This window comes from Eleutherodactylus coqui, chromosome 12 (genome assembly GCF_035609145.1).
Source record: "Eleutherodactylus coqui strain aEleCoq1 chromosome 12, aEleCoq1.hap1, whole genome shotgun sequence".
NCBI lineage: Eukaryota > Metazoa > Chordata > Amphibia > Anura > Eleutherodactylidae > Eleutherodactylus > Eleutherodactylus coqui.
In genome coordinates, this window is record NC_089848.1 from 120,315,377 (window position 1) to 120,329,012 (window position 13,636).

General features: G+C 46.8%; 1 protein-coding gene across 2 annotated transcripts in view; it reads right to left on the reverse strand.

Annotated features, from left to right (window-relative positions):
- Positions 1-13,636, reverse strand: part of CFAP69 (cilia and flagella associated protein 69) — a 60,136-nt gene that overhangs the window by 26,327 nt on the left and 20,173 nt on the right. For both annotated transcript variants that reach the window (XM_066584654.1, XM_066584653.1), the window contains exons 11-12: positions 10,893-11,014; positions 5,402-5,618 (exon numbers count right to left, since the gene is read on the reverse strand). In XM_066584654.1, coding sequence (XP_066440751.1) covers positions 5,402-5,618; positions 10,893-11,014 — 339 coding nt within the window. The remainder of the gene's footprint in view (positions 1-5,401; positions 5,619-10,892; positions 11,015-13,636) is intronic.

Genomic DNA, 13,636 nt, shown 5'->3' on the forward strand with positions numbered 1-13,636 from the left:
AATTCAATTACTCGTCGGCATTCGACCGCTGCGGTAAAAAGGACCGCCACTCCGCTATACGGCTCGGCCGCAAGAGACCAGTAGGAAGGGCCTGACCTCCACTCCCTTTTTGCCTTATGTATGGCTGCCAAATCAGACAGCCTGGTCTCCTGCAAAAATAAAATGTCGGCTTCAACGCGGCCGAGAAAATCAAAGGCCGCAAATCTAGCCGTATCTGACTTAATGCTGGCAACGTTAATTGATGCCAGAGTCAGCGGAGTGGGTGCCGCCATCATGAGTGATTAAATTAGATGGCTTTCTTCCTCACACCCGCTTCTTCGGGGTCGGAGGAAAGCCCCTTGCTTCTTTTTTTGGACACAGATGTGTCCATAGCAGGGGATCCCCCGACCCCATCGTCCTTGTTTCCAGGCTCCAGAGTAGCCCCCTCCCTGGAAGGAACTAGGCCTCCACGAGGAGGAGACTCAGTGCCCCCTGTTGACCCTTTCTTTGCCCCAGACACCTTGCCCTTCGCTTCCCCCTCAGAGGAGGAAGAGATGTCTTGAAGGGCCCGGTACCTATTGGAGAGTCCAACTGGAGGCGAGCAGGCTTCTCCTTCCAGTACTTGGCCAGGGGTGGGAGAAGATCTTGAATCCCCCCTTCGCTTTCTCCTAGTGGCACCTAGCTTACGCCGTTTCTCTAACCACCTCTTTCCTTCCTCATCCACACTCTCATAGTGGGAGGAATCTGAAGAGTTGGTCTTTCCCTCCTCCCTCTGGATCCTCCTGTCCTCTTCATCCACTTCGCTGTCCCTCAAAGCCTCAGCCGCGAGATTTGCTTCAGGAACAGGGGCCACCATTGATCCACCTGCTGTGGGCGCTCCTGTCAGCTCCCTGCTCCGTCTGCGCTTGTCCTGACGCCTCTGCTCAGCAGGCGTCTTTTGCCGGTTCTTCCCTGGCTCCTGAGCTCCTCCACCTCTGCTAGTCCCCTCACCCCCAGAGGCCGCACCGTGGCCCCCATCCGTAGGTGCTGAGACCGCATTGGCAAAGGAGCGTGGACAGCGACTGAATGGGTGACCAAGGTCACCACACAGGTTACACCTAATCTCTGCACAGGAGGCGGCTAGATGACCCACGCCCCCACACAGAGCGCACTTCAAGGTCTTACAAGCGGCGCTCAAGTGTGAGGGGTCGCCGCACCTGTGGCAGAGCTTCGGCTGCCCCTGGTAAAAGGCCAAGATACGATCCCTGCCGAGGAAGGCTGCAGATGGTATGTGTGCCACTGAGTTTCCTGAACGCTTCAGCTTGACCATGAATGTCCAGGCCCCGGACCATATGCCGTGCTCATCCCGGTTCTTTCTGGGCATGTCTGTCACCTCTCCGTATCGACCGAGCCACGTCATAATATCAAAACAAGAAAGCGACTCGTTACGAGTCAAAACGGTCACCTTCTTGACTTCGTTCTGGCGAGACACCACCTGGACGGCAAAGTCTCGCCAGCCGGGCTCGCTTTTCATCAGCTCGTAATTCCCCCAGAAGAGTTCTAGCCCCTCTGGGCGAACGAAGCTGATGTCAAACTCAGACGTGCCGAAGGGATGGATCAGGGCAAAGATGTCAACCGCCCTGAAGCCCATCTTCAGCAGAAGCTCCACTACCCTCGCCCTCGGGGGGCATGTATCATTGCCCCTCCAACGAAGACGGACCACATTCCTACGACCTGCGTCCTGCCCGGGTGTTGGTAGGGACCATACGGTCTCCCCCCTTTGCTCTCGGAAGGCTCCTAAGCCGTGTCTCTCTGTCCAAAGAGATAGGTTCACCTCTCTTCCTCCAACTGTGATTGAACTCTCCCCCTTCCGTAGAGCCCCCAGGAGGCGCTGTTGCAATACGCCCTCTCTAGAGCCTGGAGACAAGGAGGACCCCTCCCCTCCAGCGGCGACACTGGCATAACTCCTACCAGCTGTGGTCGCCACCGGAGGGGCGACTGGAACCTGTGATGTGCCCTGACCATCCCTAGAACCTGTGCCTATATTTACAGTAGGTGCCCCTGTGCCGGGAACAGTAGCTGCAGCCCGTGCCTCCGAGTGCGTCGGAGCATCAGACTCGCGGGCCGCACCAGACATATCCACACCTTTCATACCAAGACCTTTCATACCAAGACCCTCTGGACCAGACTTTGGGTTGGAAGCAGCTTTTTTATTTTGGGCCTTGGTAGACCTTGGGGGTGGCACTGCTGCCCCATCTTGCGCAGCTGCAACCACCGCAATGACCCCCCCATGGTCAGCACTCTGCATTCCAGCACTTTTAGTATTTTTATTTTTGCTTTTTTCCTTACTTTTGCCAGCAGCCTCCGCATCACTGGGTGCCTGGGACCTAGACTGGGACCTAGACTGAGGGACCCCTGCAGACCGACCTGTCGCACGGGGGACCCCCGATCCCGCAGCACCCTCCGCATCACTGGCCTTACTGGCGCTGGCAGTTCCGCCACTGCCAAATTCTTTTGCCACCTTGCCTTGTCCTGTGCTGGCCGCCCTGCTGGCTGTTTCTGTCACTGCACTAACTGAAACAGGGACAGAGGACCCGGCCAGTTTAACTCCTTTATCCCTGTTCCCATGTTCAAAACCCACTGCAGAGTCAGAAACCGGGGTTCTCAGGGTGGGGATGCCCTGATCCGACTTTGCAGCCAAACCAGCGCCCCCCGTCACATACACAAATTTCTCCTGCACCAAATTCTTTTTTTTTCCTTTTTTTGTCTTGATTTTCACATCCTCTTCTGGTAAATCATCACCAAACTGAAGGCCGCTCATATTAGGGGGGGATTCCAACAGCCTTATCTGCTGCATTATTAAAGCGCCCCCATCGCTTTTATCTTCCTCTGGATCTGAATCCCCGGAGGTTAGAGGCAGCGCAACCTGCTCCGGCCGGAGGCTGCTGGTGGTTGTAGTGCCACTCTGGGTCTGCTCTCCTGAGCAGACAGGCTGCTCCCTCAGGCTATCCTCAAAGGCATCCTCGTCAGTACAGTCACCACCGCTGTCTCCATCGCTGGAGTGATCAGCCTTCTTGTGACCACTGTATCCTGATGCCATTTTGGAAAATCTATCACCGTTAAGTAACTTTTCCCTAAAGGGACCACTTTGCTCCAGAATCCTGTCCCTCTCTTCCTTGCAGCTCTGTATGCAATCTTTACAGTCCTGTATAGTCTTGCTTATTACATCTTTCTTGCCTTTAGCAGCGGTCTGGTCCTTTAGCGACCTGGCCAACCGCAGCTTCTCCTTCTGCAGGAGGATTTCTCTCCCCGCACGCTCATAGTCCGCCATGCTGGTGGCCAGACGGGAGGCCAGCTCTACCACCGACTCCCCTTTCCTGCGATCACTCCACTGCAGCTTACCTCCTTTGCTGAGCGTTTGGCTGCGAGTTTGACTGCGGGTCATCATTTCGCTTCCGGCGCTGTCAGATGCAGCTGCACCAACCTGCTGGGCCATGTCACTGCGCCTGCGACCCGGACCCTCTCTCTTCGCAGCTTTACTAGCTGCTCCGGCTTTCCTGGTTGTTGCTGCTGAAACCACGTATGCCGCCAGCGCCGCTGATGGTGTTGTCGCTGCCTTCTCAGCATTCCCCCCCTCCGACCGAAGCCGGGGGGGGGGGAATTGCGTGGCTCCATAGAACAAGAAGCCCAGATGAGTGCACTGATCCTGGGATCCAAAACAGGCTTCCAGCTGGGACTGCAGCCACACCCTGGTTCTCTGAGGAGCTCCAACAAACCACACCTTACTCCAGAGATGCACTCACTATTCTGCTGGTGGAGTCACTGTGTACATACATTACTTATCCTGTACTGCTCCCACGTTACATCCTGTATTATACTCCAGAGCTGCACTCACTATTCTGCTGGTGGAGTCACTGTGTACATACATTACTTATCCTGTACTGATCCTGAGTTACACCCTGTATTATACTCCAGAGCTGCACTCACTATTCTGCTGGAGTCACTGTGTACATACATTACTTATCCTGTACTGATCCTGAGCTACATCCTGTATTATACCCCAGAGCTGCACTCACTATTCTGCTGGTGCAGTCACTGTGTACATACATTACTTATCCTGTACTGATCCTGAGCTACATCCTGTATTATACCCCAGAGCTGCACTCACTATTCTGCTGGTGGAGTCACTGTGTACATACATTACTTATCCTGTACTGATGCTGAGTTACATCCTGTATTATACTCCACAGCTGCACTCACTATTCTGCTGGTGGAGTCACTGTGTACATACATTACTTATCCTGTACTGATCCTGAGTTACATCCTGTATTATACTCCAGAGCTGCACTCACTGCTCTGCTGGTGGAGTAACTGTGTACATACATTACTTATCCTGTACTGCTCCTGAGGTACATCCTGTATTATACCCCAGAGTTGCACTCACTATTCTGCTGGTGGAGTCACTGTGTACATACATTACTTATCCTGTACTGATGCTGAGTTACATCCTGTATTATACTGCAGAGCTGCACTCACTATTCTGCTGGTGGAGTCACTGTGTACATACATTACTTATCCTGTACTGATACTGAGTTACATCCTGTATTATACTCCAGAGCTGCACTCACTATTCTGCTGGTGGAGTCACTGTGTACGTTCATTACTTATCCTGTACTGATGCTGAGTTACATCCTGTATTATACTCCAGAGCTGCACTCACTATTCTGCTGGTGGAGTCACTGTGTACGTTCATTACTTATCCTGTACTGATCCTGAGTTACATCCTGTATTATACCCCTGAGCTGCACTCACTATTCTGCTGGTGGGGTCACTGTGTACGTTCATTACTTATCCTGTACTGATGCTGAGTTACATCCTGTATTATACTCCAGAGCTGCACTCACTATTCTGCTGGTGGAGTCACTGTACGTTCATTACTTATCCTGTGCTGATCCTGAGTTACATCCTGTATTATACCCCAGAGCTGCACTCACTATTCTGCTGGTGGAGTCACTGTGTACATGCATTACGTATCCTGTACTGATCCTGAGTTACATCCTGTATTATACTCCAGAGCTGAGCTCACTATTCTGCAAACTTCAGAACTAAAGTCTCCCAACATTTCTCATTGGTCAGGGTCTGCAGTGTCTACTTGTTGATCTGTCGGCTTTTACATTGAGGACCATTATAGTAATTTCATGTAGGAGAATCTAAATGCCACGCTGCAGTATAGGAACATGACAAAACTGTTAGGGGTGTGTGTGACGACAATGTATAACAGAATGCAGTAAGCGCCCCTCAAAGTGGCAATGGGCAACCAGGACGTTACTACAGCTGGGGCCGAGCAGGGGATTTGGAGCTGTGTATCAGAAAGAGTGACCTCTGACCGGTCAGTCCATAGAACACATAAATAGACATAAAATACACAAGAAGCCGGTCCCACCTTGGCTGCAGCACCACTCCAGAAAAAGAAGAATGCGTGTGTTACCCTGACAAGTCATATAGTCCTCCACCAGTAGAGGAGCCACAGAGCACAGGGTAGCGATTGCATGGAGCTGTAAATCCTCATAGCGAGCCGCTGGCCAGTCGTGGGCTCCAGGTTTTTCATTTCCTTTGACATAGTTAAACAGGGCCAAGACCACTTTTCCATCACAGAGCAGCTAGACACGACACAAAGAAAACAGTCATCACAAGGCAGAATGGTCACTGCAGGGCGGATGTCATAGGAGGCGTCACAATCATCAGACAACGTCTATAAGCCGACATACAGATCCGAGGACTGACTCCAGGAGCACTTTTATCATTGTCAACCTTTGTCATATGGCTATCGGTACAGATGAAGGAGGCCTTCATCATCATGCAACCATTAAGCATTACCTGCCCTAGCTATGTGTGACCCATGTGGATGCATAGGGCACAAGCCACCAGCTTGTGGGGAAGATGGAGGGGGCAAGTTGTTGTAAGCTGGAGGCAATCACCTTTAGGTCCGCCTGGCCAGAAGATCATCCCGTGTGCACCAGCTCCTTGTGCAGCTACATGAACTACCCTCCTCCTGGTTCCGTCTCCTCCCCTCCAATATTCCCAGGCACCACTGTCAGACCATCGGCGCCCCGCAACACAACTGTATTTATATTGTGACTTTGGTTCTAGTGTTGTATTTATGTACTGAGCTTGCTAACGTGGCTGTATTTATGTACTGAGCTTGGTTCTGGTGCAGTATTGATATACAGATAGTCCCCTACTTGTGAAGGTTCGAGTTATGAACTTCGCTACATACGAACAAAGTTCAGACAGGCACTCTATTAAGCCATGCCATAGGCACGGCTTGATAGACACTCTGCATAGGCAGCCCTGGGGCCTTTTAGAAGGCCCCTGGCTCCCATGGCAACCACGCAGCAACCAACGATCTTATCATATGGGGCAGTGCAAAACTCCCGAACATCGGAGCATTTAAATGCCGCTATCAGAAATGCTAATGAAAGATTAAAGGAAAAAACAGGGAGTTGAGCAAATCTATATAAAGAGGTTTTGGTTTGAGAATTTTGTTTTGTTTTTCTGCTCTCTTATTCTATATATGGGAGTGAGATTGATCGATTCTTGACAGGTCTGAGAGCGTGCAGCCAGTCTACAAAACGTCACAAAACAGTGGCATTTAAAGGGTTAACAGCTCCAATGAGCGGTGCGGCTTATCGGAGCTGCTGTTGGCGGGTGCTGTCTGTAAGAAACAGCCGACACCCACGTTCATAAAATAGTAGAGTTGGAAGGGACCTCCAGGGTCATTTGGGTCCAACCCCCTGCTCAGTGCAGGATTCACTAAATCATCCCAGACAGATATTTGTCCAGCCTTTGTTTGAAGGAGAATTCACAACCTCCCATGGCAACCTGTTCCACTCATTGATCCCCCCTCACTGTCTAATATCTAATCTGTGTCTCCTCCTTTTCAGTTTCATCCCCTTGCTTCCAGTCTTTCCTTGTGCAGATGAGAATAGGGCTGATCCCTCTGCACTGTGACAGCCCTTCAGATATTTGTAGACAGCTATTAAGTCTCCTCTCAGCCTTCTCTTCTGCAAGCTAAACATTCCCAGATCCTTTAACCGTTCCTCACAGGACATGATTTGCAGACCGCTCACCATCTTGGTAACTCTTCTCTGAACTTGCTCCAGTTTGCCTTTGTCTATTTTAAAGTGGGGTGCCCAGAACTGGACCTAGTATTCCAGATGAGGTCTGACTAAGGAAGAGTAGAGGGGGATAATGACCTCACGTGATCTAGACTCTATGCTTCTCTTAATACATCCCAGAATTGTGTTTGCCTTTTTGGCTGCTGCATCACATTGTTGACTCACGTTCAGTCTATGATCTATTAGTATACCCAAGTCTTTTTCACATGTGCTGCTTAGCCCGATTCCTCCCATTCTGTATGTGCTTTTCTTCATTTTTCTTGCCCAGATGTAGGACTTTGCGTTTATCCTTGTTAAATACCATTCTGTTAGTCGCTGTTCACTGTTCAAGCTTTTCTAGATCTTTTTGAATCTTCTCCCTCTCTCCTCTAGCGTTAGCTATCCCTCCTAGCTTTGTGTCATCGGCAAATTTGGTCAGTTTCCCATCAATTCCCTCCTCCAGATCATTTATAACAATGTTGAACAACACTGGGCCCAGGACAGAGCCTTGTGGTACCCCACTTGATACATTCTTCCACTTGGATGTGCAGCCATTTATGACCCCTCTTTGAGTACGATCACTCAGCCAGTTATGAATCCACCTAACAGTTGCCTTGTCAATCCCATATTTGGTCATTTTTTCAATAAGTATGGTATGAGATATTTTGTCAAATGCTTTACTAAAGTCAAGATATACTATATCCACCGCATTTCCCTGATCAACCCAGTTGGTGAATGTGTCATAGAAAAAAATGAGATTCGTCTGGCATGACTTGTTTGTTACAAACCCATGCTGGCTCTGGTTAATTACTCCATTTTCATCCAAGTACTTGCATACATGTTGTATAATAATTTGCTCAAAGTTCTTTCCCGGTACAGAAGTCAGGCTCACCGGCCTGTAGTTTCCTGGATCCACCTTCTTCCCTTTTTTGAAGATAAGGACAACATTTGCCCTTTTCCAATCTTCTGGGACTTCTCCTGTTCTCCAGGAATTTTCACAGATTATGGCGAGTGGCTTAGCAATTACCTCTGCTGCTTCCTTTAGTATCCTAGGATGTAATTCATCTGGACCTTGAGACTTGAATTCATGTAAGTTAGCTAAGTGTTCCCTCACTATCTCTCTGCTTACAGATAGCCTTTATTCCCCCAATAGCACAGGGAAGATCAGTTGATGTTCCATCTACTTTCTGAGAGAAAACAGATACAACATAGGAATTTAAAAGTTCAGCCTTCTCAACATCATTCTTAACCAATTCACCATACTCCTCTTGTAAGCATCCAATGGCATCTGTGACTTTTCTTTTGCTTTTGACCCCCAAATCCTTTTTTATTGCTTTTGGTCTCTGTTGCAAGCCTCAATTTATTATTAGCTTTTCTGACACTTGCCCTACAGTTTCTGCAGACCCCATTATATTCTTCTTTAGATATTCCCTCCTCTTTCCATTTGATAAACATATTTTTCTTCCTCTAACATGTGTGCACGTTCTGTGTTCATCCATCCGGGTCTCTTTAAATGCTTCCCATTCTTCCTTCTTTTAGGGATTGGTAACGGTTGTGCTTTGAGAATCTCATTTCCCAATATTTCCCTTCTTGGACATTTCTGTCCTTAAGAACATCCAGCCATTGGATTCTTCCTCTCCTCTTTCTGAGTCCATTAAAATCTGCCTTTCTGAAATCCAATTTTGAGGTCTGAGTCTTCTTAGGTCTTCCTCCCCTTGTTATCCAACATCCATGGATATCATGATCACTGCCTCCTAAGGTCACAGCCACCCTTACTCCCTCAACCATTCCCTCCCTGTTGGTAAGAATTAGGTCCAAGATAGAAGAGAAAACAAGGGGATCTGCTACCTTCTGGAAGATAAAGTTGTCAGCAAGAGCGGATAAGAATCTGTTGGATCCATTACTTTTACCTGAGAGATTCCCAACAAATGTCTGGATCGGTAAAATCTCCCATGATCACTATGTTGGGCTTCTTTGAGAGCTTGGCCATCTGATGTAGACAGAGGTCCTCCATATCTTCTGCTTGTCCAGGCAGCCTATAGTAAATGCCTACAATGGGGTCCTTTCTGTTGTTCTCTCCTTGTATTCTTACCCAAACAGTTTCTACAGAACTCCCAGCTCTGAAGCTTGAATCTCGGTGGAGATTAAGGTTTTCCTAACATATAATGCAATACCTCGGCTCTACCTTCGATGTCCCTCCAAACAAACCCAATGTATGGACATACAAACAAATACACTTACAAACAGCTTCCTGGAACGGAACCTGTTTGTTAGTAGGGGACTATCTGTACTTAGTTCGGTTCTGTATTTATGTACTAGGCTTGGTAACAGGGCTGTATTTATGTTATAAGCTTGTCCTAGTGCAGTATTTATGTACTAAGCTTGGTAACAGGGCTGTATTTATGTTATAAGCTTGTCCTAGTGCAGTATTTATGTACTGGGTTTGGTTCTAGTGCTGTATTTATTTTAGGAGCTTGGTTTTGGTACAGTATTTATTGACTGAGCTGCTCTGGTGTGGGTAGGCTGCTACTGTATCTTGTTGCGCTCTTCACAAGCAGAATACAGGTAGACTGCTTATCAGTGCAATACATATAGTTTTTTGTTATGACGGGCAGGGCAAAAAAAAAATTCAAGCCGCTCAGGAATGAGAAGGCCAAGACCTCCTCTACAGGACTCTAGATTGTGAAGCTCAGTAATTTGTACTTTTAAGGGCAAAATTACAGCTGTCTTGAAAAATTAATTAATTAGTTGGTCCGTATATAAATATTGACACCTATCACATCTCTGGTGACAATCTGCAAGCCCAGTTTAGGCTTTTTCACGTCTGCTCCATGGCTTCCGTTTTCACATATAAAGCACAAGGCTTTATGAAGCCGACACATAGCAGAGAACCACCGCTGATGATGGACCCCACTGACTTCCGATGGGGTCCGTTGAGTTGCACATTACCTTTAAGAGAAAAATCACGAAGTGCTATCTTTTCCGTCACATGTGAAGGAGTCTGCAACACAGCATGATCACACATATATCAGAAGCTGCATTTGGAGCCTCTGCTGCAGCAGGTGCCTAGGAGGAACCCATTGCAAGTCAATGGTGTCTGTCAGGCGCTGGTGATGGCTATCATACAATGGATCCAGCACTGCATCATGCTATTCATATGCAGATGTGAACAGAGCCTAAAGGGCCTTTTATATGGCCCAATGATCAGACAAGAGTCATCATCAGGCCGTGTGAAGGTGCTGCTGATCACCTGACGACCAAGCAAACGCTTGTTCATCAGGTGATCACATCTTTTATGCGGCACCAAAATCATTGTTATTGGCAGCACACTTCCCCATACGAGTGGGGGATATGTTGGCAACAGTATTAAAGAAGCAGTCCTCTGAATTTGTTTGTCTTTTATTATGTAGCTATTCCCATAGTACATATAAATCAGCTAGTTTTACCTTGCTTAGGTATTCCTTTAGTTGGGTCATGTGATCACATTGTGAAACCCCTAGTTATAATGAAGGAGATGATAGTTCAGTCTCCTAACTGTATACTTATGGCTAGCTTATTTAGGTGACTATGGAAGGTAATGATAAATACACTGTCCACCCAGCAGGCAGAAATGGTATCAGCTCAGCATTAGCTAGTGGTAATGCATCATGGAAATGTTTGAAAGTGAAAGTACCATTCAGATGGCACCTGATAGACATCAGACAGGGGCTGCTCTGCATGGAAGACAGTACAATACACAGAGGAGACCTCCAGAGTGTGACAGACAGTATTCATCACCTGGACTGTTGACAAATCCTTTGATAACACCACCAACATGTTGAACAGCAGTTTCTTCATCTCAAAGTCTTCGTGGTTATGTAAAAGCTTTAGGTTTCTCACTAATGGGTTGTGACTTTTAACTGGAAACATGAGAAATCGATACATAAGTAACCATGGTTACAGCAGAAAGACTTATGTTTAATATCACAATGTTGTAAGCATTTGCAAGGGGTTAAATACATATAGAGGGCATATGGGATCATTTGTAATTCCGGTACAAGCCCTTCAATAAGACATAAAGGGGTTTCCCATTAGAGAAATCCATGGCAGATTGCTAGCATAAGGGGCGATTATTGCCTGTAGTAACAGGTGCCGATCACAAATAGCCTGCAGATCAGTGCTGGTTAGGTAGATGTTACATGGGCAGACGATTGCAAATATGACGATGAACATGCATTTGTCGGCAGGACATCCCCATATTCACTGGAAGGGTCGTGCTCTTGACAAGTCAGCATTGAGTGATTGCTTATCAGGTAATTGCTGGCATATTGACCAAAGATCAATTAATGACTGTTTGGGTAAACGTTCATATCTGATTATTGGTCCATGTAAAAGGGCCTTAAAGGGTTTGCCTGGTTACTGGACAACATTGCTGCAATAGCTCTAAGTCTCTCAAAATAACAAAAAGAACAGACATTACCCATTCTCTGCCATGGGAATCCAGTGCTATTGCCCTGCCATCCTCCAGGTGATTGTAAAGAACTCCTTCAATGAATGTTTCTACACCAACATAGAAGAATAGGTTCTTTACTGTAAGAGCAGTGAGACTATGGAACTCTCTGCCTGAGGCTTCATTCCCACAAGCACATATACGATGTGTTTTCATGCCCGGGCGTATATACGCTACCCACGTGAAGCATTGGTTCGCAATACATTCGTTCACACGGGCGATTATACGGCACGTAAGTACACCGGCAGCGTGAAAAAAAGAACATATACATGGCCGGCGCATATATGCTCAGTCAAAACATAGTTCTGGAACTATGTTTTGGCCAATATACGCTGGCGGGTCCTAAAGACTCCTATGGGAGCAGGGAAAGAGAAGGGAGGGGGAGGCATTTTTGCATTTTTATGCTCATTCAGACGCTTTTACGGAGCGGGCGTAAAAATGCAGTTGCCGTGTATCTCCTCGTGAGTAAGAGCCCTGAGGATGCGGTGATGGAAAATTCGATAAAAGAGTTCAAGAGGGGCTGGACGCCTTTCTTACGTGATATAATATTGTATGTTATAATCATTGGTCGGTGATCCACAGATTATTACGATTGCCAGATTGGAGTCAGGAAGGAATTTTTTTCCCTTAAATGGGGAAAAATCGGCTTCTAGATCATTGTCTTTTTTTGCCTTTCTCTGGATCAACATTGGGGGTTAATAGGCTGAACTGGATGGACATATGTCTTTTTTCGGCTTTGCATACTATGTCACTATGTTGTGGAACATGACTTCAGTGGAATCAGAGGCTGTTTTGACCTTCAAGCGTAATGGCGCCGAGGATGTGAGCGCTGATACCAGGAGAACAGGCGGTGATGCTGTAGACTCTGATTGGTTGCAGCAGTCAGGTGATCTCTAATGACGTCATCTTCCTGCAGCAGAGGATGGGTAAGTACTGCTCTTTTTGTTATTTTAAGACAGTTGTCCGATAACCAAACAACCCCTTCAAGACATAAATGTCTGATTGGAGACAGTTGTCACTTAGCGGTTTCGGTATTTCCCCCATGCAGTGATTCTGAAGTCTCATATAACCATATTTTATTCATAATAGAACACATATCAGAAGGTGAGAAGGAGACATTTTTCAATTTTTTTTTAAAACTAATTAATTTAGGAATTAATGGCAGCAACACCTCCCACAAAAGTTAGGACAGGGTAAACAAAAGGCTAGAAAAGTGATACTAATGAAAAGCAGTTGGAGGATCAATTTTCTTCTAAGTCACATGACTGTGTTTAAAAAGAGCATGTTAGAGAGGCAGAGTCTCTCAGGAGCAAAACTGGTCAGAAGTCACCAATCTGTGAAAAACTGTCTAAAAATTGTCAAACAATTTTAAAAAAACATTCTTGAATGTAAAATTGTGATGAATTTGAATATCTCACCATCTACAGTACATAATGTCATCAAAAGATTCAGAGAATCTGCAGAAATTCATGTGTACAAAGGACAAGACAAATGGTCAATATTGGATGCTCGAAATCTATGGGCCCTCAGGCGTCCCTGCATTAAAAACAGACATGATTCTGTAATGCAAATCATGGCATGGGCTCAGGAATACTTCCAGAAATCATTGTTTGTGAACACAGTATGCCGTGCAATCCAGAAATACAAGTTACAGCTTTAATATGCAAAGAAGAAGCCATATACACATATACACAATCCAGAAGCCCCAGCGTCTTCTCTGGGGCAAAGCTAATTTAAAGTGGACTGAAGCAAAATGGAAAACTACTGTTCTATAGTCAGGTGAATGACATTTGAAATTCTTTTTGGAAACCACGGACGCCATGTCCTGCTGTTATTAGCACACAGTTTTGCATCTCTGATGGTATGGGGTCACATTAGTGCCTATGGAATGGACAGTTTACACATCTAGAAAGGGACTATTAGGCCTCCTTCCCACGAACGGATTTCCGCCGCGTAATTCGCGGCGAAAATCCGCTGCGTTGCCCGCTGCTATTAGGTTCTATTGAACCTAATAGCACAATGCTCACGATGC